The 26,439-nt window shown below is 34.3% G+C and overlaps 2 protein-coding genes and 1 long non-coding RNA gene across 5 annotated transcripts; 2 read left to right on the forward strand and 1 right to left on the reverse strand.

Moving 5' to 3' along the window:
- Positions 1–1,283: 1,283 nt before the first annotated feature.
- Positions 1,284–2,071, reverse strand: LOC133174391 (uncharacterized). The gene is made up of 3 exons (XR_009719130.1): positions 1,790–2,071; positions 1,580–1,637; positions 1,284–1,296 (listed from the first exon to the last, which is right to left on the reverse strand). It is a non-coding gene; the product is annotated as an uncharacterized LOC133174391 (long non-coding RNA).
- Positions 2,072–7,657: 5,586 nt separating this feature from the next.
- LOC133174117 (conserved oligomeric Golgi complex subunit 8-like) lies at positions 7,658–9,866 on the forward strand. Its single transcript, XM_061309157.1, has one exon. It carries the CDS (start codon positions 7,661–7,663, stop codon positions 9,629–9,631), a length of 1,971 nt encoding a protein of 656 aa, XP_061165141.1. The 5' UTR covers positions 7,658–7,660; the 3' UTR covers positions 9,632–9,866.
- Positions 9,867–10,545: 679 nt separating this feature from the next.
- LOC133174362 (neutral amino acid uniporter 4-like) lies at positions 10,546–25,162 on the forward strand. 3 transcript variants are annotated; one of them, XM_061309477.1, is made up of 10 exons: positions 10,546–10,644; positions 11,082–11,335; positions 12,460–12,550; positions 15,052–15,140; positions 15,927–16,019; positions 16,412–16,496; positions 21,036–21,311; positions 23,019–23,197; positions 23,408–23,580; positions 24,402–25,162. In XM_061309477.1, the coding sequence occupies exons 2-10, from the start codon at positions 11,091–11,093 to the stop codon at positions 24,719–24,721; spliced, it is 1,551 nt and encodes a 516-aa protein (XP_061165461.1). In that variant the 5' UTR covers positions 10,546–10,644; positions 11,082–11,090; the 3' UTR covers positions 24,722–25,162. The 3 variants fall into 3 exon arrangements, with proteins under 3 accessions (XP_061165461.1, XP_061165462.1, XP_061165463.1); XM_061309478.1 differs by lacking the exons at positions 10,546–10,644; positions 11,082–11,335 and adding an exon at positions 11,353–11,394; XM_061309479.1 differs by lacking the exons at positions 10,546–10,644; positions 11,082–11,335; positions 12,460–12,550 and adding an exon at positions 12,571–12,630.
- Positions 25,163–26,439: the final 1,277 nt, after the last annotated feature.

The following is a 26,439-nucleotide window of genomic DNA, read 5'->3' on the forward strand; positions in this document are numbered from 1 at the left end:
AATCATCCGACATGTTTGTTGTTTTCTTGTAGATACTTAAGTAAACTTATAATCTAACTCTAATTGCTAAACTAACTATAGTACTAATGATAATTAAATAACTAACAAACTAACTTAACTATACCTGAAAAAAAAAATATAAGAATTATCCTGAAAAAAAAATATGTGTGATTTAAAGTCTAACTTATCTACATAATTCAAATCAAATCTCTTAACTAAGAATTTCTAAACTAAATAGCAAACCTCTTTAATTGTAGCTGTAGTCTTCGGATAGTAACGTCAAAATGCACGAAATAACGCGAAGTGCAAACAATATAAATAGCAAATGTCAAATAATAATATGGGATCAAAAATATTTTCAAATTCAGTAATGCTCAATGGTTCACACCAGTATATTCAATCTGAATCAAGTGGTTTGAAGAAGCAATCAATTACAGACAACCTTCTGCAATAATGTACCTACACATGTAGATCTTTTAACTACAGACAATTCTTTTGATCAGATGAAAATATGACTAACTTTAACCACAGACTCAAGGTCTCAATATCAACTGACAACAACAAACATTTTGATCAGATAAGCGTGGTAGGTCTTACTGTCATAAAGGTTTTGTCAATTAATAAAGTTTAGTGGTTAATATTTTACCTTAACCTCTTGTTAATCTGAAATCTCTCACACTCCCTGATCTGTGACTCTTTCTTCAAGGATATGCTCAATCAGTGTCAAAAAATGGAGGTACACACAATGATGGTGATGAATAAGGTGATGTCAATGCAAAATAAATAAATAAACATATGAATAAATAGCATGTATCAAGACAAGCACAAGTGTAAAAGATTTACAAGACTGTCAAGAGATCAGCTGATTGACAATGCACAAAATAATTCAATTAAATGTCAAATAAATATTAATTGTTCAATTCACAAAAGTGATCAATATCACCGTAATTGAATGTTCAGAAAATGTCTTTCTTAAAGTTCATTCACAGTCAAGTTCCTCGCTGCACGTAAAAATTAAAATAATTTTACCGACACATGTTTACATGGAAGCCATGATGGTTGGAATATTCTGCAGTCCGAACCCGATGATATGCGACACCAATCTTGGTCTTGGCGGATCCAACAGGCACGTGACTACTTTCCCGCCCTGGATACGTAACTGTTAGTGGTCAATGGTGGTGTCGCCCCACGTTGGGCGCCATTTGTAGACGTTGATTTTAATAACAACGAAGACTGGATTCAATTAATATAGATCTATTGCATATTCCATATGTACAGGTCATGTTATGTGTAGTTCTGTAAATAAAATATTTAACAAATAATTCACAGACAAACAAACATACACAAACATCACACAAAACACTGAATTTTCTGGCTAAGGGAAATAACTCCATTTTCCTCATAACTTTAAGGATCATCATAAAATAATCATTTCAAGCATTATATTATGCAATTCATTATCATAAAATAATTTACTTTTCACTATAAAGATATCCATTCATAGTATTCAAATGAAATTCTATTTACAACACAAATAGACATCACAATATACACAAACTTCACTAAACACAAAGCTTACCAAATATATGGTATATGAACCTGATCTTCTTGATTCTTAATTTCTCAGTCAGTCATAACTATAATAAATTATCACATAAAGTAAGTCTGACTGATTATTGGCAAAATATATTTAAAACTCATAAAAAATAATATTTTACAGTAATCTCATTCACATAACTTTCATACATCATGCTCATAATTAATAATGTTAAAATGTTAATAAACTGACCTGTTTAGTATATTTAAATTGTCCATATAAAGTCCATAAGGTCTGGTATACAAAATACACTGCTCATTCTAAGGATCTTTTTTGAATGTCTAAAAAAATTACTACAATAGTGAGCTTCTCACCAGAGTAGCCAATCAAATACCTGGGTTCACCCATGCATGAATAGCATGCTTGACTTAATGGGACACACTATGGAAAAGCCTTAGTGTAATAAATATATACAAACGCTCTTACTTATAACTATTTAAAGTATGGAAATACATTATGGACAAAAATTAAAAACAATAAGTCAATGCTGTATTTTTATTAGATAATATCTTTATTAATAAAAACACACGGTCACATCATCGTGTCATATTTTCCTTGAACTGTACTATATGTACAAACGGATAAGAGATATATGTAAAATTGTCTGTATAGACGTTTTAACAGAACCTAAAATAATGTAAATAACAATTTTTCTGATGACTTTTAGCTTGAAATCATTTAACCATCAATGGAAACTTCCTTCGTATTTCTGCTTGGGTCAATGCCAAAGTTCAACTAAAATAAAATTCTGAAACGTACGTTACTTAACATAAAATGCGAGTTTAACAGTATCAAAATTATAAGAGAGAAACAAAAAACCCTGATGTAGATTCAGAATAGAATCTCAAGCCTTTGTTTAATCAATATCATACGATTCAATCTAAAAATTTCTTTCAAAATAATTTCAATTAATGTTTTTCTTCAGAATTAATGTGTGTGTTCAATAATGCGTCTTTAGAATCAGTTTATATTAAAATTTATGCAACTTAAGCTTAAAATGATACAAATCAATCAATAAAGTTTACATTCGAACAATTAGTCATGAAAGAAATTCTGTAAATATTGTTGCAGTTTTGATATATGTTTTGTTAAAAATTTCGTAACATTCGTTACCTTCGGTAACGAATGTTTCAACCACTTTCAGGACTAATAGAGGACATTCAGGTGCAGATTGATACTGGTTGCGTAGTTGTTGTCGGTCGTTATATATAAATATTAACAGTTACATACTAATTCATTCCATTTGATTCATTGTTATTGCATTCTAGAAAACAAACTCACCAACACTGCCTAGACTTCAGAAGAAAATCATAAAAAGGCAGTACCGTACTCCGGATGTCAAACTTTGAATACTGGCGCAAAATATTTGACTACGTATATGTGCAGAAGATGTTTGAACTCATAAATCATTCTTTTTTAAGAGGTTTGGTAACGAATGTTTCGGTAACGGTTGTTTCATTTAATCATTTTCTCTTAAATAGTAAGCTAACAATAAGACATTGTTAAATCATGGTTGGAGCATGGAATACAGTTGTTGGATAGAAGAAAAAGTATCACATGTTTAACTATGATATCATTCTATTTCATCTATTAAACTAATACAACGAATGTTTCATGCCTATCCATACGCATGTAAAATAGGAAGATAGAATGTAATTTCAAAAAATTGGTAACATATACAAGGCTTTGTACCATTTATTTTTAATTTTCAAGAAGTTTACTTCAAAATAAAACGTATTCCAATCTTACAGGCATACAATACCGAATACACATACTATATTTAATGTCACAGTCCGTTTTTATTTTGTTTCTGGCGACATTGGGATATCAAATCAAAGTTTGGTAATATATTTGTGATTATGCTCAATAATTTATTAAAAGCATTTTACAAATAAATGTTTTGAAGACATATGCTATCTAATTAAAGATTCAACTGTTATTTGTACAAAAAATAGCCATTTAAGTGTAATTATTCGATGTTGGCGACAGTAACGTACGTTTCAAAAAATCACTTTATGCCAAATAAAATATCTCAATATGATTTGTTCACTTCATTTTTATATTTTTGCCTTAAAGGTTACATATTCATGCATTCATTCAAAAAGTATTTTCTTTGACATTTCATTATTTTTTTACCCTTAACCCCCAGCGACATCATTTGCACCATTTTGTTGAGCTTGAGTGTTAAACTGATAAATACACCCCGCACCCCACCCCTTATATATATATATATATATATATATATATATATATATATATATATATATATATATATATATATATATATATATATGTTTATTCACCAATCAAGGGCCCTCAGGGGGCATATACAATTATATATTAGGGATGTCAAATCGGTCAATATTTGATAATCGGTTACTCGGACGATTTTCCGATCGAGTACCCGGGTACTCGGAAAAAGTGTTTATACATGTAAAAGTTTGAGACCTGTTTACCACATCGATGTTTTCTTTCGTTTATAACATGCTATAATGCATGTACAATTTGTACATAAACATCGAGCCCAACGAAAACGATTTTTTTTGGTACTTAATTTATTTATCAAACAAACACAAAAGACATGATCAAATAATACACCAATAATTACAAATGCGTTACAGTTCTTATTTATGAAGACTATTTGGTCAACGGAAGAGAAGGACGCAACTTTGTAATGATAAGATTAGCGAGAGAGAATATCTTTGGGAACAGTGGGAATGGACTCTGTAGTGATCGCGAGTCGTATCCCAGATAGCATGCATACGTTGGGACAATGTTGGTCCAACGTAACACACTCTGTTGGCCCAACGTTGGCAAACAACGTTGGCGCAATGTCTAAGTGCACTGTGGCCCTTTGTTGGCCCAACATGTTGGCGCAATGTTGGCCCAACATAGTAATGTAATCATGTAATTGTAGGGCCAACATTGGGCCAACAATGTGTATCGCATTGTAACCGAAAGGCCAACGTTGGGCCAACGTTGTAAAAGTACATGTATATAAGGCCTACATGTATATAGTAATTGTATCTCCAACATCGGACCGACGTTGGACACGCATTCAACTTACGTGGTAAATGATTGGCTTTCAATCATAGAAGTACAACACAATTCCTGTATTTGTTTTAATTTCCATCATTCAATACAATGAATTTAATCAATGTTAGAAAATCAACTTGTTCCTCTTACTAATGTTTTAGAGAATTCAGGTCACTTTCATTAAGAAATCTAAATTATTGAATGCAATCAGCGGGGGAAAGGGATAGTTCAAATGTTTTTTGATTTTTTCCCAAGTATTTTCCACATCACTATTAATAATAATCACTTCTAAATTTCTCTAGTATAGGAATCCACTGTTTCAAACTTGTAGAATGTAGGAATGTGAATTAATTGTGCATTTTCTCCTGTCCATATATCACATTTGAATTGTCCATTTCTTTTTCCTGTCCATGCGATTGTTGTTTTTTTTATGATAGATCCATGTCTTTCAGGAAAATACTTTTACATCAAAGGCCATATGACACAGAGGATTTTTTCTCTGCCAGTTGCTATGAATGTTAAAAATACCAAACCATTAAATAAAGTATTTTTCTTACAAACAGATTAGTAAATATAAATGAACATTTTGAAACAAGTGTTATTTTTTAATAACTTCTTCAATAATTTTTACATTGTATGTAAGTTAAGTTTTAACAAAACATAAAATTCTATCAATCACACATAACAATTTTACTTACAATTCAAGGGCTAAAATAATCCATTTTCTCTTTTTTGAGTAACAAAGTATGCTTTGTTCCAGTGCGGGCGTGATAAGAAAATGACCGCTCTGAGTTTGCAAGATCTGATTAAGATGCTCGTCTCCTAGGTAACCGGCCAGTCCCCTGCTGAGCAAGTGAATTTCACCACTGACCTAATTATTTGGAGTTCTTAAACACAACACTTTAGTTCCAAGATGCTAAATATAGAATCTACAACTCTATTTATTGTGTGGAATTAAACTTCTACTTGCAGTTTTCGTACATTATTATAATCTTTAATATGATTTGATTGCTATTTTTCATAACTTGGATTCTGGTAGTATTTTTTCATTTCAATTTAAAACAAAATTAAGTGAGTAATTAAAAAGATATCTTCTCTTTTAACAGCCAGTTTATTATAATAAAATTTTGAAACTGAAATGCACCTCGGTTTGGCCAGCATTACATTCCCAGCACATAGTGACCATGTTCATGCTAACATTGGGCCAACGCTGGACCAACATAGCTGTTACCAGCTTAAATAACCATGCATCTTTTTAATGGCTTAGTAAACATTGGGCCTACAATGACCCAACGTAATACTCCCAATTTATATGCACATCGTCCTATAGTTCGCAGTACGACGATGAGACAACGTTGGACCAATGTAGAGAAAACGCATGTAACACTGGCCGAACATATACTGTATGAAAGTTGTTAAGGTTGCATATACAAACGTTGGGCCAACGCTGGGCCAACTTTAGAATCCCAACTTCCGTAGAAAGTATAGCTGAAAGCAGTGGCTTAATGTTGGACCAACGTTGGGCAAACGTAAGAATCCCAACATGGTTGGCTACTTAAGAAAAGATTGACATGGTAACATTGGTCCAACGTTGGTCCAACGTTGTCTAGCCAACGCCAACCATCGGCCAACTGTACAACCATTTACCAACGTTGGCCCAACATAGTCATGCTATCTGGGATATTATTTACGTTTGCAAAAGCTTTCTTTGTGATAACTCTGAAAGTTAAGCATGTTAATTTCTCGATATTTACAACTCCACCCGTTATGCATAAATTATTCCATGTTTCCAACTGCCGTTGATGCCCTGGTATGCACAGCAAACTAAAAAGTGATTCCTTTAATATATGGTTGTTTCCACCCTGTGCGCTTTTAAAAATTTTTTAATCTTCGATTATTTATAAATATTTATTCACTTTGAACTGTCTGGTGAATCGGTAGCGGTATTTCTATGTATGTCCGATTTCGTTTCCGTATGCTAATTGAATAATCATAAAATAATTAATAGATCATAATTAAACGATGTTCATTGAAAACAAATAATGAAAGCCATCTCAAAAATTAGGGTCACAAGAGGTGAGAACGGCTGTGTACAGTGTCCAGTGATTAATTACTGTATATACACGAACACAGCCACAGGCGATAACGGGTATTAACTGGTGTAGGTGACAGTAATTACTGTATAGACATGGACAATGCATATTTAAATCACATATTTTGGTAAGTTTTTAATAAATATATGCACTTTGAAATATGAAAAAAAATATACATCCGAGTAACCGAGTACCGATTTTAGTATTCGATACTCGGACGTTCGAGCGAGTACCCGGTTAACCGGGTACTCGTTGACATCCCTAATATATATATATATATATATATATATATATATATATATATATATATATAATATTGAGCTGGTAATTTCCAACTTTAAAGTTGCTTTTCCAACTTTAAAGTTCGTAATTCCAACTTTAATCAGGGCTTTTCCATTTTCAAAGTTGACTTTAAAGTTGGTAATTTTTAACTTTAATCTTGGCTTTTTCAACTTTAATTTGAGCTCTTCTAGCCCTTTACATTATCTTTTTTTCCTTTATTTAAATTCTTACGAACTTTATTTAAACAAAATTAATACACTGCAATAGATTGGTGAGCAATTAATCTGTGTCAATTTTTTACCTTAACCTTCCCTATGACTTAATATATAAATTCAAACTTTTAATTAAAAAAATAAAATAAAAAAAAATTATGTATGCAGGTATCAAGTGCAAAGTTTTGTTGCTGAAAATCTTATCCGGCTAGAAAAAGATACTCAGATTGTATAAATAAAAAGAATATATCTCAACATCTGTATGACCCCTCCCCCCCCCCCAATTAAAAAAGGACATAGTTAAAAAAATAACACTTTTTAAAAAGCACATTAAGTCGATGAAAAAATGGCCCCTGCATCAATACTGTTAATGTTGCCTACTTCTTTTACCACGTCCACATTACCCAGTCCCTGTCAGACATTCACTTCCGGTTTAGAAGATGGACGTGGAAGATGAAAATATTCTTGCAGGGATTTTTAAAGATTCTTTCCCAGAAAACTGGCAAGAAAACTCTGACTTTTTGCAGTACCTGAGTGAGTTAAGTTCATATGGAGTCCAAAAACTGTCACTTGAGCCCGATCATCTGGCTGAAGAAAAGAACGAGATACTGCAAGCCACGCAGAACCTGGCTTTCCAACACTATAAAACATTCATAGAGACGGCTGAATGCTCAAGGGACATTTTTAAAGATTTTCAAATTGTAGAGAAACATGTTGGAAACTTACTGGAAAAGTTGCCAAATTTCAGTGAGGAATGCAATGGTGTTATGCAGAAAGCCCAAGAAATTAATGCCAGTCGGCGGATGAATAATCTCACCCTTCAGCGACACACACAACTGCTAGAAATCCTGGAGATGCCACAACTGATGGACACGTGTGTAAGAAACGGTTATTATGAAGAAGCACTGGAACTTGCAGCTCATGTCAAACGGCTGGAGAAAAAACATGGCAGTATTTCCATCATAGGCACGATAGTAACGGAGGTGAAGGGTTCCACGCAGCTAATGCTGAAACAACTAATTCAACAGTTGCGAACCAACATTCAGCTCCCAGCTTGCTTACGTGTGATTGGTTACATTAGACGAATGGATGTCTTTACAGAAACAGAGCTAAGAATTAAGTTTCTTCAAGCAAGAAGTACTTGGTTTCAAGGAATACTGAACTCAATTTCCAGAGAAGATCCATATGTGCACATAACAAAAACAATAGAAGCCAGTCGTGTACATCTGTTTGACATCATAACGCAGTACAGGGCCATTTTTTCTGATGATGACCCACTCCTCAGTACGAAGAAGGATGACACTGTAAGTGAAGCATCTTTATTTCATGGATGGGTGGTTCACAAAATCTCTGAATTCTTGGCAATATTAGAACAGGATCTAATGATAGGAGTAGGTGAAAGACTAGACTCAGTTTTAGGGCAGTGCATGTACTTTGGATTGTCTTTTAGTCGAGTTGGAGCTGATTTTCGAGGTTTGCTTGCTCCAATATTCCAGCATGCTGCTGTCATGGGATTCAAAAACACAATGAAGGAAGCTAATAAAAGATTTGAGTTGGACATGCAGTCTTACAATCTGCTAGCGCAGACAAGTACTGTGGGCTCAGTTCCATACATTGCACAAGGGAATGAACTCTACCCTCCAGCAATCCTTTTAGATTACTCCCCTTTGGCTGTGTACTGTAACCATGTTTTGAGTGGTTTTAATGAACTGCGACTATGTGCTCCAATATCTGTCGCTCACGAGGTAGCTGAAGCTCTACAGAATTCTCTTCTGGAAGTGAACAATGTCATTCTGTCTTTTCACAGAGCTGAGGAGGCGACATTTGATAAACGGGAGCAGGAGAAATTCACCAAATTCTGTGACGTATACGGAGAGACTCTCTTACCCTATCTACAAAAATGTCTTCAGGCTTTATTTCCCCCTCAGCAGTTGTCTGCCCTTCTTGGTGTTCCTGTAAATTTACTTGATTTAAAAACTGTTCTCCACAGAATCACACATCTGATGCCAGAAAAGGAGCAACCAGAGATTACAGATAAATCCAAGTCAGAAGAGTCGACCGAACAGAAATCTCAAGATTCACTCACGACTGTTAACCAAACACCTGAACAGGAGAGTATTCAACTGGGGGAGTCTAGAGATACCAAGGCCATAGAAACAGACTCTAATCCACAGGGGGAGTCTAGAGAGACCAAGGCCATAGAAACAGACTCTAATCCACAGGGGGAGTCTAGAGAGACCAAGGCCATAGAAATAGACTCTAATCCACAGGGAGGACCTGTCCACCCCAAAATAGTCCTCCAGACCCCAAACTCTGATAAAGAAGCTGTAGACTCGGATACAGAGCTACCAAGTAAAGTCGTCTTCACCACTAGTAGCTGTGAACATAGTGAACACAGTGATGTAGAGTGATGTTGAAAGAATATTTATATGTTATAGAATTTTTGTTTTGATCGTTGATTATTTTAAAAACATACTTGTAGTATTGTGTGGAACTTGTAAAAAAAAATGCATTTGATACTGAAAAATGCAACAATCTTTAAACATTAAAATTATTAATATTTTTGTGAAGTCAAATGTAAGAATTATATATTATACTGGGGTAATGATAATTGGCCATGTTATTTCATTAAAATTTATAGACTTATTAAGTTATTGCATATTTTGTTCTATTTATTTTCAATAAAATGTAATGATAAAGTTGTCTTCAAGTAACCTCTTACATACTACATGTACTGGACTCACTCTGAGGTGGACCCAAGAAAAGAGAGTCTAGACCAATCAGAGAGCATGCACAACACTCCAGGACCTGATCATTTAATAAAATTAAATTCTACCCCACTAGAATTATTAAACATTATTAGACTTATATTAAAAAATAACGGAATGCACCAATTTAATCCGTGTTTTTCCACGTGTTAGTCAAGTGAGCTTATCCCTGCTTTGAAATTTGTATCAGTATAAAAAAATCAGTTCAGAAGTATATCATAGAGGGAATTAATAAGACCCCAGTCCTTTTTTGCGCAGGCCTGGCTTTAACTGTGATAATTATAACTGGCTGACAATAAGATGGTTGAAGTTAATTTTTTTAAGAAGACCTCTATATTTGGCCACAAGCTTGGTTATTCTTTAAAAATGTTTCATTTGATTTGGATCGTAAACAACCTACTGTGTTTAGAATAAAATGTTTTTTTTAGCGAAAGCTTTTCCAAATAGCTAATCAAAGAAGGACAATCCAATGTTTCTTTAAAAGTGAAAGTAGAGTTACGCAGCTTTGTTTTGTATGAAACGATCATGTGATTGACACAGTGATCATTGACTAAGCCAAATTGGCCAAAGGATGCTAAGTACTTAGTGCAGTTTGGACCAGCAGCGGACAAACATGACGTGATAAAATTAGGATTGAAACCAGAGTCGCCCTAACGGTAAGCTACAAATTAGAAAGGGAAAAATTAAGTAATTTTATGTAAAGGTTATTTATTGGGGCTAATATACAAATGAAGTCAAAGATAATTTTTTGAATATGAGATGAGACTTAGTCAGCGTCACATTTTTAACCATTTACTGTAATTTTTTTTTTTAAAGCTAATTGTAAAAGTTAAGAAAAAATGTTGGCCCTGTAACTCCTTTGACATTTTGTGTTTAGTTTGAATTTTTTTTTTTAATTTCTCACTTTTGGTAAAGATTAATCAATCAGTTCAGAAATTATTATCTGCCTGTTTAAAATCCAGGTACTTCAGCAGAAGATAGTATAAGTCTGTTGGAAGTGTTGAATATTTCTTCTTTTTTTTGAATATTTATAAATATACAAGAACAGTGTAATTAACATCCATAATGAATTTTTAAAATAATCTCTCCACAGTATTAAAATATGGAGGACACCTCAGAGAAGACTTGTCTCCTCTCAGAGTATGAGCCGAATCACAACCCCCAGATCACAGTAGACGTGCCACAGGGGGATGCCTCGAGGGAAATGGCCCGGAACAAACGACGGAATCTCCAGAGCTCAGTGACAGTCCTGGAATCAGTGGAGGTTCCCAATAATTCCCAGGATTACGTGTCCCACAGCTATAACAGTTCACAGGGTGAAGAGCTCCCTGACAGATTAAAAATCTCGTACGTACAATCTATAACAGTTCACAGGGCGAGGAGCTCCCCGACAGATTAAAAATCTCGTATGTAAAATTAATAACAGTTCACAGGGAGAAGAGCTCCACAACAAACTTAAAATCTCGTATGTACAATATATAATAGTTCACAGAGAGACAAGCTCCCCGACAGACTCAAAATCTTCTATGTAAAATTAATAACAGTTTACAGGGAGTCAAGCTCCCAGACAGACTCAAAATCTCATATGTACAATCTATAAGAGATCTTAGGTAGTAGATCTCCCCGACAGATTCAAAATCGTGTATGTATGATCTAAAAGAGTTAACAGGGAGAAAAAGCTCCCCAACAGATTCAAAATCTCGTATGTATGATCTAAAAGAGTTAACAGGGAGAAAAGCTCCCCGACAGACTTAAAATCTTGTATGTACGATCTAAAAACAGTTAACAGGAGAGAAAGCTCCCAGACAAACTCAAAATCTTGTGTGTACAATCTCTTGATATACACACAAAATATGTTAGAGAAATTCATGTTCCATATATATGTGCATTAATGTATGTTTAAATCAAAGTTTTGGGGCTGGAATTAAAATTTCAATTATTTCCCAATTTTGACTCAGAAGTTTGAGTTGTGGATATGTAGAAAACTGTTTTTTCTGGCTTAATAATAGTTTTTTAAAGGAATCATTATGTATTGCATGCGTAGTTTTGCAGCCGTAAAATTTTAGGAAACTAAGATAAAATTCTATTCACATGATAGAAATAAAATTTCATCGAGGTGGGGTGAATTTTCTGAATCTGTCAGTGAAATGCAAACTAGGAAGTCACTGGAGTACAGTAAGAATAATGAAATGAAGATCAATTTGTTGGAAAAAATAGAATAGCTTACTGCAGCCAAATTTTACTTTAGTGAAAAGGAAGAAACTTTCTGACATTCTAGTAATTCGTAGTGAGAATTTAACATATTGAGGAAAAATAAGAAATAAAAGTAAACTTTAAATACTGATAACATGTTATCTTAATATTAAAAATATGGATGAAGGTAAATTATGTTACACAATATTGTTTACACCCTTTTTAATTCATATTTTTAACAATTTTGTAGTTTTTAGTTCTTGTATGATTTATTCCAGGAATTTACAAAGTCTGATGCACCTTTTGAAGGGTAACATTGGGACAGGAATTCTGGCCATGCCGATAGCGGTCAGCTATGCTGGACTTTGGGTAAGGATTTAGGGGTCAAGGGTAATATTGGGACAGGAATTCTGGCCATGCCGATAGCAGTCAGCTATGCTGGACTGTGGGTAAGGATTTATTGGTCAAGAGTAATATTGGGACGGGAAGAAATTCTGAACAAGCCAATAGTGGTCAGGTATACTGGACTGAGGTTAAGGATCAAGGGTAATATTGGGATGGGGATTCTGATTATGCCGATAGTGGTCAGCTTTGCAAGACTCTGGGTAAGGATTAAAGGGTCAGTGTATGTTAACCTATACTTAGGTAACCTGTCAAGTCAAAGTTAATATTCTTTAATTTCACTTTATATCATTAAAAGAGCATTTTGGTTTGGAGATGAGTTCCTATGATGGAAAGGAGAAGATATTTAATGTGAGACTGAATAAATGACTGGAGAGTTTAATATCCCTAACATTGTTAGGTTTGCTGACTTTGTATTTGGACAATGACTTCTTGACCTCCTGGTTACTAGTAATGCTACTTCTTAAGCTTAATGTCTCAATGGCCCTATTACAAATCACAGTTTGTGTACGTTATTTTAAAGTCATCGGTTAATTTCCAGATACGTATATCAATGGAGCCTCCCCCCCCCCCCCCCCCCCAATTTTTTGGATAGTCAGTATGTTGTCAGCTTGATACCTACTTCATTGTAACTTATTAACTAATCAACCACCACACAATGATCACATAGGAAATGAGCTCTTGGCTTCATGAGTTGTTACGCACAAATGTGTATGTCTTAAACATATTGATCCCGACTGAATGTCATACATTTATGACTGGAATGAAATATAAACCAGGGACTCTGCATCAAAAGTCAGGTGCTCTAACCACTAAGCTACCCAGACCAAAATCTGAGTCTTATATATAGCTTAATCCACTACACATCATACTGGTTTTTATTATGACTTCAATACCACCTAAATTCTTCCAATATCAGTTACTGTATCATGTCTAACAATTTTTTTGAGTTAAATCTCGGAGCATCCTATGATGAACATGTCATTACCCTCTTTATTGCTCCACGTGTGAAGCATACTGATGGTGTATCATTAGTTAAAATGACTCTTAAGTGGGCAGTAAGTAGATATACAGAGTAAATGATATGCATATATTTCTGTCTTCAAAATTTAACTACAGTAAAATCTCGTAATCTCAAACTTGATGACTAATTTAACATATGCCGGACTCTGAGGACATATGCCCAAGGGCACCTTGCTTTGATATAAATTTATTACATTTTTAACAGTGAAATACCGTAATTTATCTAGTGAATAAAATGTGATATTTTTAAAGGTTTTATTTTTCATAATGAAAATAACAAGTTTACAGAAAAGTACTCTCTTTTTCTTCCCTTTAGGAAAGTCTCAATATAGGTAGTGAAATAAACCATCCTGACTAAAAAAGCCAAGTTTCTCCAAATTGTTTTACAATTCATAATTACATGTACCATATTCACTGTGTTCTGAACAGACAGCTAATAAGCAAAAGTGTTGTCAAATCGGACGATTTTTAGTAACCGGTTAATCGCTTACTTTTCTGATCAAGTAACCGGTTATTTGGATGGTTTTTCTTTAGACCTCAAAACATCCTTTTCCGTGGTATATATTACTCAATCGTAACTGAAATACATTTTGTATATGTAACGTCATTACCGTTTCTATATAAATCCTATCATTTGTATACCTGTATATTTAAAACAAAAATGCACTGCTTATGAACAAATTCACAGTAAAAAATATCTTCTAAATAATTTTTTCTCGTACATCCCATAATAGTTTACAATTAGTTGTCTTATTCTAAAATGCATTATAATAGCAATCGATCCTTTTTTTTTTAAAAAACTTATTACCTACTTTGCAGTATTTTTAGCTCACCTGAACTGAAAGCTCAAGTAAGCTTTTCTGATCACCCGTTGTCCGTCGTCCATCCGTCTGTAAACATTTCACATTTTCAACTTCTTCTCAAGAACCACTGGGCCAATTTTAATTAAATTTAGTACAAAGTATTCTTGGGTGAAGGGGAGTTTAAATTGTTAAAATAAAGGGCCAAGTCCCCTAACAAGGGGAGATAATCAAGAAAAGACAAAATTAGGGTGGGGTCATTAAAAAATCTTCTTCTCAAAAACTACTGGGCCAAAAAAACTGAAACTTATGTGGAATCATCCTGGGATAGTGTAGATTCTAAATTGTTAAAATCATGATCCCCGTGGTAGGGCAGGGCCACAATAGGGAATCCAAGTTTAACATTGAAATATATAGGAAAAAATCTTTAAAAATCTTCTCAAGAACCACTGGGCCTTAAAAGATGAAACTTATGTGGAAGCATCCTCAAGTAGTGTAGATTCTAAATTGTTCAGATCATGACCCCTGGGGGTAGGGTGGGGCAACAATAGGTATTACAAGGGGGAAATCTGGTAAAGAACAGCATGGCCAAAGTTACTTAGTTGAGCAATGTGGCCCATGGGCCTCTTGTTGTTTTTTTCTCAGGTTGGTTCTACTGGTATTTTACTGCTGGGATTTTTAGCAACACACTGTATGCACACTCTGCTGAACTCGAGTACTCATCTACGACGGAGGTAAATTCATCTATAGTCTATATACAATGTCATATAACTTATAGACCATAATTAACACATAGTACATGTAAAACAGTAAAACATGTTTACTACAAAACATGGATATTGTGAATTTAGGGATGTATAGCGAAATTTTGTTTATCCTTGGCAAAATTCTAAATGAATCTGAGTAAAATTTTAAGGTTTTAATGAACTCTGGCTTAGCGATTTTATGGATTAGATATAGCAAGCTGATAATGTATTTTTAGGAGATTTAATTTAAGGAAATTACTAACTTTGTTCATAACAAATTTTAAATCATCTCAAAATTTAAACAACTGCACTGATGTCATTTTTCATAAATATTCATGTTTGAAATTTATGTCATAGAAAACTATAGTAATTCAATACTTTTCTGAACAAATTCAGTTCACTTGTCATACTTGAAAGAAAACATGTATATTACTAATTCTCACGATATACAGTCTATGCTTTTAAATAAATATCTTATACAGATTTAATAAATTACGGATACAGTGAAGTAAATTCACAGGTCCGCAGAACTTCACTGTAACTATGTTCTGCTGTATTAATAAAGTCGTGTAAAAACATATTAAGGAGTTTTTCTTCAAAAACAAATATGATTTATCTTCCTATGTAGGTTTTTCATGTGTATTTTCTATATAAAGCATTAATTCATGAGTTTAGTTCAAATGAATTTCCTCTTCAATACAATTAATTCAGAACCAGTCCTTAGATTTTGATTGGTATCAAATCTAGAAGAATAGATGTTATATTTTATGACAGGGAAAAGACAGCAGCACTTGACTATGCAGCTACTCTTCGGCTTAGTTTGTCCAGTGGACCAATATTCCTCAGGAGATTTGCAGGTCTGGGAAGGTGAGTCTGTGTAACTGTATCTCTTGTTTACAGATACAGTCAAACTTGTCTAATCTGGGTGTTGTGTATTCCAAAATCTTGTCTATCATGATATAAATTATTGAATTTAACTATTCAATATGTTGTGTAATCCAGAATGTTGTCAAATCCAGCCAGTTTCCATGAAAACAGTTGTTTTTTTTCGGATTAGACAAATATTGTTTGCATGAAGGTCATTTGCTAAAGTTTATCTCACATGATTTGAAAAATCTGTGTTTTTTAAAATTATAACAAAGATCAGAAATAATATTTCACTCTCAGGGAATTTGTATTTGACAATCACATATTTTAAAGATAAACATGCTATATTTGTCTTAGCTTAAGATTAACTTTTTATAATTTGATGTTTTCAGTTTTTTGATCAATATGTTTCTGATGATGACACAGTTTGGTTTTTGCTGTGTTTACCTCCTCTTTGTGGCGACCAACGTCAAACAGGTAATGACTACCACCTATTTGTGTGTGTGTGTGTGTATAAGTACATGTTTCTGCTTTGTTTATTTCCTTTTTAGCTCACCTGAGCTGAAAGCTCAAGTGAACTTTTCTGATCACCTGGTGTCTGGCGTCTGTCCATCTGTCCGACCGTCTGTAAACTTTTCACATTTTCAACTTCTTCTCAGGAACCACTAGGCAATTTTAACCAAAGTTGGTTCAAAGCATCCCTGGGTGAAGGGGATTCTAAATTATTTAAATGAAGGGCCAAGCCCCCTTCCAAGGGGAGATAATCAAGAAATGTCAAAAATAGGGTGGGGTCATTAAAAAAATCTTCTTCTTAGGAATCACTGGAGCATAAAAGCTGAAACTTTTATGAAAGCTTCCTGAGGTTGTGTAGATTTTAAGTCGTTCAAATCATTGCAAGGGAATCAAAGTTTTACATTGAAAGATAAAGGAAAAATCTGTTAAAAAAAAAATCCTCTCAAGAACCACTGGACCAGGAAAGCTGAAACTTATAACTTCCTGAGGTAGTGTAGATTCTAAATTGTTACATCATAGCCCCCAGGGGTAGGGTGGGGCCATAAAAGGGATTATATAGGGAAAAATCTTAGAAACTCTTCAAGAGCAAAATATTAATGTGAAAGCATGTTCTGGTAGTGAAGATCCATTTTTGTTCAAATTATGGCCCTTGTGTATAGGATGGGGCCACAAAAGGTAATCAAAACATGAATGTGGGGGGAAAATCTGATGCTGAACAGCAGAGCTAAAGTGACTCAGGTGAGTTTTGTGGCCCATGGGCGTCTTATTGTGGTGACCATTGTCAAACAGGCAATGAAATAACAATGTATGGAAACCTTTATCCAGTAAAAATTTCATTTAAACCAAATGGTCTTTTGAGCTTTCTGATCATTAGTTTGGTAGCCAGTTTGTATTGTTGTCAGCTAAAAAGGAGCACAATTAGTGCCCATTAGTATTCCAACAGATTGATGGAAGACCTGGCTTTCAAAGACTGGTATTGTTAATGAAAAACTCCAGCATCAAAGAAAATGTAATAAACAGAAAATTCTATGTTTTATTGTTGAGTATGGAACTTATTTCATTCATGAGACAGGAGTTTTTTTAAATATATTTTCACTTGTGTTTCGCACTCATGATAATAAAAAAAATCCTGTCCTACTGACTCGTAAAATAAGTTAAATATCAAACTAAAAAACACATATCCTCTACATGAATATCCTCTATGTATCATATTGCAAGTCTCATATATTATCCAAGTCCAAGTATGTTGAATGCTTTTGTGTTGTTATTAGTTTTGCACTGTTATTGTTTTCTTCTCCAAATAATTCTATATCAAGTCTTCAGAGTACTTAATGTACAGAGTAAATATACTTATGATCTTCCCTTTACATTTAAGCATTGAATCATTATTTTTAGCTCACCTGAGCCGAAGGCTTTTCTGATCACATTTTGTCTGTAATCCATCTGTCTGTCCATCCGTCTGTCTGTCTGTCCGTCCATCTGTAAACTTTTCACATTTTTAGACTTCTTCTCAAGAACCATAGGCCAATTTCAACCAAACTTGCCACAAAGTATCCTTGGGTGAAAGGGGTTCAAGTTTTTTTCAAATGAAGGGCCATTTTGCTCTTTCAAGGGGAGATAATAAAGAGATAATAAAGAAATAGTGAAAAATTAATAGCATCTTTTAAAAATCTTCTTCTCAAGAACCACAAAGCCAGGGAAGATGAAACTCGTGTGGAAGCATCCTCAGGTAGTGTAGATTCAAGTTTGTACAAATCATGACCCCCGGGGGTAGGGCCGGGCCACAATGGAGGATCAAAGTTTTACATAGAAATTAGGGATGTCAACGAATATTCAAGTACTCGACTATCGTTCGATCATACCGACTATCGACTAAAATTTCTTTAGTCGGTTATTCGTTTAAAATGTGTTACCTGGAAGTAATTTTAAATTCAAGGTATTAAATAAACTTGGATTTCGCTCAATTCATTTATATACAGATCAATGTTCTCGTAAGTTAAAACTCAGGGTATGGTTTAACTGTTCAAAGGAAATTATTTGTATGTCGATTTATGTTCGGCAAATATGCCTCCAAAATCTACAGTTTTGGTATACTTTAAAAGATATGTCAGGATGGAAAAACAGTTAAAAATACGTTTTCAAGGTTATGTGAAACTGAAATTGTATTCTGCAGTGGAACATCAAAAATGATGTATCATATGCCGAATCCGTCAAACATACATGTAGTAAACACATTCTTCAAGTGAAACTTTTCTTTAGTAAGTTCTCCGCAAAATGCCCCAAAAAAGCAGAGACGGAAAGAAAAATGTTGCTAGCACAAACATGATTATCAAGGATTGTCACTTATTGTTGTAAATGGAGAGGACGTTCAAGAATTGTTTGGTTTTGTAGATTCAAATTATAAAGTTTCAACCTGGAATAACATAAGATCTGATGTAAGCAACTATTCATAAAGAATAATTAAACAGCTGTTACAAAATTGTAAATACATGTAAATTGAGGGACGGTTATGAGCGTAATTAAATTGTGTTTCTGTCTGATATTAATATCATGCAGTCTTTTTAAGATTGTATTGATTATTTGCACAAAATCTCATAATTAAAATTTATCGCAAGCTCTTTCTGTTTTTATAAGAGGCACGCTTTAATTGTTTACCAGTCAAAGGTCACTGACAAGACACATACAAATGGCTTCAATTTACGGGTACATGTACTATCATTATGAAAAGAAAGGACAAATGCAAGCGTTTGATATCCTGCATTTAGATGAAATGTGCAGTAAATATTATATTAATTTTGAAGTCAAATGCATTGGATAAATGTAGATGTACAGTATTTATTGTACTACGTTTCAGAAATTCGTTGTATAATGGTGATAGCATAGGTTAAATATTGTACAACTAGTCTATAAAAGACAAGTAGTGAAAATGCTATGAAAAATTAATTTAAATTTCAACGAATATTCGACTATCGTTCGACTAAAGCCTCCGACTATTCGACTAAGCTGTCCGAATAAAATTGACATCCCTAATAGAAATATATAGGAAAAACCTTTAAAAATCTTCTTCTCAAGAACAGCAAAGCCATGATGAGTCATATTTATATGGAAGCATCCTCAGGTATTGTAGATTCAAGTTTATCCAAATCATGACCCCTGGGGGTAGGGCCGGGCCACAATGGAGGATCAAAGTTTTACATAGAAATATATAGGAAAAATCTTTAAAAATCTTCTTCTCAGGAACAGCAAATCCCTGATTGATCATATTAATGTGGAAGTATCCTCAGGTAGTATAGATTCAAGTTTGTTCAAATCATTACCCCCTGGAGTAGGGTGGGGCCACAATGGAGGATCATAGCCTGAAATAGAAATATATAGAAAGATAACTTCTGATGAAGAACTGCAAAGCCATGATTAGTCATTTTGATATGGAAGCATCCTCAGGTAGTGTAGATTCAAGGTTGCTAAAATAATGACTCCAGGGGATAGGGATGGGCCAGAATGGGGGATCGAAAATTTTACATAGGAACATATAGGAAAATATTTTCTTCTCAAAAACTGAAAATCATGTTTAGTCATTTTGATATGGAACATCCTCAGGTAGTGTAAATTAAATTTTGTTCAAATGATGACCCCCGGGGGTAGGGTGGGGCCCAATGGGGGATCGAAAGTTTTACATAAGAACATATAGAAAAAATATTTCTTCTCAAGAACAGAAAAGCTATGTTTAGTCATATTGATATGGAAGCATCCTCATGTAGTGTAGATTCACGTTTGTTCAAATGATGACCTCTGGGATAGGGGGGAGCCACAACAGGGGATCAATTTTTTACAAAGGAATATACTAGTATGGGAATTTTTTTTTTAAAATCTTCTCAAGTACAACAAAGCCATTTGTTATGTTGACATGCAAGCATCATCAGGTAGTTTAAGATTCAAGACCCCCCCCCCCCCCCCTCGGTAATCTTTTCAATACTGAACTGATTTGTGCTCTTGCCTAGCCAATGCCTAACCAATGTGCTCAGATGAGCGATGTGGCCCATGGGCCTCTTGTTTGAAAGATATAGTCTCATAGCTGCAATTGTGTGTGCGTGCAAACAAATTGAGTAACATGCGTTAGCGCATTATGAAAATTTGTTTGCACACACTGTTGCAATTATAAGGCTATATCTTTCAAAAAATAATGATTCAATGCTTATATTTACATTTTTTAACTCCTTGCCTCGACTGCAAATGTGATTTATATTTCAAAATCCCTGTATTATCCTTCGGGTAAGTTACAAATAATGGAAGATCCATTGCATCAGCTTCTGTTCAATGTGAGCATGAATTTTCATTTTCGCTTTTCCACCTCTTCATTGTTTGTGACTTCAAAAGAAAATGCATACTTTAACCTTTCGACCCCCTGTCCATGTTATTGTGTTTTGAATGCAGTAGCTTTCATCACACCTTATAAACAAAATACTTGTTGAATGTAACTATTTAACATAGTTTAACTCTTTACAGGTGCTCCACTCCTTTTGGTCAGGTGACCCCAGTCTTTCAGTGTATATCATCCTCATCGCAGCAATCCTCATTCCCTATTGCTTGATTAGGAATCTCGTACACCTCGCTCCGTTTGCAATGTTTGCCAACGTCCTAAACACAGCGGGTTTGGTGATTATCTTCCAATATATTTTCCGCAATCTGCCCGACCAGAGCACCCGACCAGCAGATAAGTCATATGAGAAACTGCCGCTGTATTTTGGGACAGCTCTGTTCACTTATGAAGGAATTGGCCTGGTAAGTGTATAATGGTGGACTTGTATACTGAAAAAAAAGATGTTCACCTGATAAAAACTTTTCAGATTTACATGAATGTTTAATACAACTCTCATATTCTGGGCAATACGTTATAATCATTTTTCTGGCATTAAAAAAAAAATAATAAAATAGTGAAATTTTATCATAAAAAGAGTTTGCAAAATAAAACAATAGATATTCTTTAAAACTCTCAAATAGAGAATAGAGATTTTCCTGATGCTTTTTAGCTCACCTGAGCTGAAAGCTCAAGTGAGCTTTTCTGATCACATTTTGTCTGTAGTCCGTCTGTCCGTCTGTCTGTAAACTTTTCACATTTTCGACTTCTTCTCCAGAACCACTGGGCCAATTTCAACCAAACTTGCCACAAAGCATCCTTGGGTGAAGGGGATTCAAGTTTGTTCAAATGAAGGGCCACGCCCTCTTTCAAGGGGAGATAATTAAGAATTAGTGAAAAATGAATAGCATCTTTAAAAAATCTTCTTCTCAAGAACCACAGGGCCAGGAAAGATGAAACTCATATGGAAGCATCCCCAGGTAGTGTAGATTCAAGTTTGTTCAAATCATGACCCCCGGGGGTAGGGCGGGGCCACAATGGAGGATCAAAGTTTTACATAGAAATATATAGGAAAAATCTTTAAAAATCTTCTTCTCAAGAACAGTAAAGCCATGATGAGTCATATTTATATGGAAGCATCCCCAGGTAGTGTAGATTCAAATTTGTTCAAATCATGGCCCCCGGGGGTAGGGCGGGGCCACAATGGAGGATCAAAGTTTTACATAGAAATATATAGGAAAAATCTTTAAAAATCTTCTTTTCAAGAACAGTAAAGCCATAAAGAGTCATATTTATATGGAAGCATCCTCAGGTAGTGTAGATTCAAGTTTGTTCAAATCATGACCCCCGGGGGTAGGGCGGGGCCACAATGGAGGATCAAAGTTTACATTGAAATATATAGGAAAAATCTTTAAAAATCTTCTTTTCAAGAACAGTAAAGCCATGAAGAGTCATATTTATATAGAAGCATCCTCAGGAAGTGTAGATTCAAGTTTGTTCAAATCATGACCCCCGGGGGTAGGGCGGGGCCACAATGGAGGATCAAAGTTTTACATAGAAATATATAGGAAAAATCTTTAAAAATCTTCTTTTCAAGAACAAAAAGCCATGAAGAGTCATATTTATATGGAAGCATCCTCAGGTAGTATAGATTCAATTTTGTTCAAATGATGACCCCCGGGGGTAGGATGGGGCCCAATGGGGGATCGAAAGTTTTACGTAAGAACATATAGAAAAAAAAATTTCTTCTCAAGAACAGAAAAGCTATGTTAGTCTTATTGATATGGAAGCATCCTCGGGTAATGTAGATTCAAGTTTGTTCAAATGATGACCCCTGAGATAGGGAGGAGCTACAATGGGGGATCAAATTTTTACAAAGGAATAAATGGGAAAATTCTTTTAAAATCTTCTCAAGTACAACAAATTCATTTGTTATATTGACATGAAAGCATCATCAGGTAGTTTAAAATTCAAGCCCCCCCCCCCCCCCATTCATTACTGAACTGATTTGTGCCTTAGTCTAGCCAGTGTGCTCAGGTTAGCGATGTGGCCCATTGGCCTCTTGTTGTAATTTTGAGCAATCATTCATTAATTACATTCAAGACTGGACATACAATTCTTTGATTTGTTAGGTTCTACCAATTGAGAACAAGATGAGGACCCCGAAGGCTTTCCTTGGGTGGAATGGAATCCTTAATCTCGGGATGATCACTATCTGTTCTCTGTACACTGCCATGGGCTGGTACGGCTACCTCAAGTTTGGGGACGACGCCAAGGGGAGTGTGACCCTGAACCTCCCCACAGATGAATTGTGAGTAGTCCTCACTGACAGACAGATGCATTTGGCATTTGTTTTGTTTTACTCTTACCCGGTAGTTTTAATTTTACAAATGATCTGGATATCGAGGTGCCTTTTAATCTCTGATGATTTATTTAAACTCCTCTTGAATCAAACCTCATCATTACTTATATTTATATCTCTGTCTTATGCATTGATTCTGGAATGTGGTTCTCTTTGTAGTCTATACCAAATGGTTCTTCTGATGTTTTCATTATCGCTGTTTATCTCATTTGCATTACAACTGTATGTCCCTATCAGAATTATCTGGCCGAAGATAGAGCCTCACCTTGTGTCTAAAAAAAAGAAGCGTGGGGGAGAATATGTTCTCAGGATTTCTCTTGTTGTCCTCACAGGTAACGCATAGATAAATATCCTGAAGGTAATAAAGAGAAAAATGTCCTCACAGGTAACATACAGATAAATGTCCTTACAGGTAACATAGAGATACATGTCCTCACAGGTAACATAGAGATAAATGTCCTCACAGGTAACATAGATAAATATCCTCACAGTTAAGATACACATTAATGTCCTCAAAGTTAACATAGATAAATATCCTCACAGTTAAGATACACATTAATGTCCTCACAGGTAACATACAGATAAATGTCCTCACAGGTAACATACAGATAAATGTCCTCACAGGTATCATAGATAAACATCCTCACAGGTAACATAGATAAATATCCTCACAGGTAACATAGAGATACATGTCCTCAAAAGTAACATACAGATAAATGCCCTTACAGGTAACATATAGAAAAATGTCCTCACAGGTAACATACAGAAAAATATCCTCACAGGTAACATACAGAAAAATGTCCTCAAAGGTAACATACAGAAAAATGTCTTCACAGGTAACTTTGATATAAATATTTTCACATGTAACATTGAGATAAATGTCTTTACAGGTAACATTCAGATAAAAAAGAGATGTGTCCACACCTTATATGATACAAGGGTTTTGATGGAAAGTAAATGAGAATAAAAAACATTGCACAATTTTTAGAAAAGAAAGTCTGATAAAGCAAAAGGAGTTCAAATTGTTTATATGTTATTAACACAAATTTTGAACACATACATTTGGGGTTTGCTCAAAAATTCAAATAGATATTAAAATGCAAGATATTTGTCTAATTTTGCACTAAATCCTGTATTATGCTTTCCTTTTTAGCTGTTGTTGCCATAGTGGTTCCTGAGTTAGACTTGCTTATCTCCCTTGTGGGGGCGCTGGCCAGTAGCTCCCTGGCTTTAGTGTTTCCTCCCCTGATAGAAATCCTGACCTTCAAAGCACCCAATGAAAAACTGTCCTTCATCATTCTCGTAAAAAACATTGTTATTATGGTGTTTGGAATTTTTGGATGTGTTGTTGGGACATGGATATCTATAGATGAAATTATCAAGAAAAGAAATTCACAGATGACGACTTTAATGCCAGTCAGTTCCACGACAGCAAATCCTACACATGATTTAACTTTGTATAACACGTTATGACAAGCGCTTCTTCACCTAGGTGTGAATTCCTCAACAATATATCTCAACAGATTGCAAACATGTTATGGTCACTTGTTGTTATGTAACGATTGAGTCCCTCAATAGAATCCAGCCCTGGTGGTAAAGTATGTCATGACCTTTTGCTCAGTAGCAGGTTTCCATTTCAATTTCTTCTTCTGGTGATACAGAATATTTAACCAAGATCTATGTGTTAATTTTTATGACTGAAGTGTCTTTGATGCTGGTTATCATGGACCAATGGTATCATCTGTTACAGTCAAGTCAGATAAGAATTATTTTGGACCAATGAAAATTTCTGTTATTTGGTACAATGCATTCATTATATTCATTTGTGTATAAGATATTTTTTTTATATTTTAGTTTTATTGTTGGGAGTTTCTATGAATTGTTATGAACATACGATTGAATTTTAATTTTTTACCAGAGTTGTTTTTTTTTAATTTATAAATAGAAAATCTCAGTGTATTTGTATTTTTATTTGACTGTGAAGTAAAAATTGTATTTTCCATCATACATTGAACATTTCATTAAGTGTATTTTCAATAGAGGGAACTTTCTAGGTTCAGAAAAATGTTAGCAAGCTATAAACTACTTGTGGCATTTGAATAATAATTGTAGAATAGTATTATACACAGTGCATTACTTTTGGTCTGAGGTTGTTTATGATATCCATATATAATCTGCAGGAATGATTTGTCTTTCTACTGTGATATATTAAGAATAAATTATATATTTTCTTTTCTTGTTTGTTGTTTATGTCACCAGTGCATGCTAGACTTTGCTGTGGAAGTCCTTTTTAGCTTACCTGAATCAAAGAGACTGCCCAACCATTGTCCAAGATGCAGATCACTTTTGTTGTAAATTTTGGGTTAAAAAGAAAAATTAAATGTAATTATGTATTTTTAACAGATACCTTACATTTATATTTATACAGTTCTGTATTATGGAGAAAAGAAATATATCGGAAAAATATTGCAATACATCATGATATTGCTGGTTTTCCAATTTCCACCAATTTCTGTAGCCAGTTGCTGTGATTTTAAGACCAAACATGCATATTATATACTTCCAGAAAATATAATAAAAAATCAATGCATGTACTTTATTTTATGTATCAAGTCGACCACCTCTGCATTATTTCAATGTATTGTTACAGCCTTATTAACTTTAAATGGGTGAATGGCATAAAAAGAAATAATGCCTTATTGGTTTGTAACAAAAATGTGTCATATAAAATTAAATGTTTTTAGCTTACCTGAGCTTTTCTGATTGAAGCCTTTGGAACTGTCGTCTGTAATACTTTTCGCATTTTCAACTTCTTCTTCAGAATCACGGGGCCATATTCAATCAAACATGCCACAGAGCATCCTTGGGTGAAGGGAATTCAAGTTTGTTCAAATGAAGGGCCACATCCCATTTCAAATTGAAAAACCAGAAGTCTCTGATGAGACTGTAGCTCTACTGGTCTGTACGTATAACAAAGTAGCACTTGGATTTGCAACATGCATTAATAAATAGAATTATGTATCTTAATGTAGTCTACTTCTGTGCCAAGTTATATTGAAATCAAACGAAAACTGTAGGAGGAGTAGCGTTTTGAAAGTATTTCACAGAAATTTCTATTTTTAGAAAAACCGAAAAAAAAAACCGAAATGCATATTATGTGTCGCAGTGTATTCTAATTGTGTGCCAAATTA

This window comes from Saccostrea echinata, unplaced genomic scaffold (genome assembly GCF_033153115.1).
Source record: "Saccostrea echinata isolate AGI-Se365-2 ecotype Australia unplaced genomic scaffold, CSIRO_AGI_Sech_v1 ptg000057l, whole genome shotgun sequence".
Taxonomy (NCBI): Eukaryota; Metazoa; Mollusca; class Bivalvia; order Ostreida; family Ostreidae; genus Saccostrea; species Saccostrea echinata.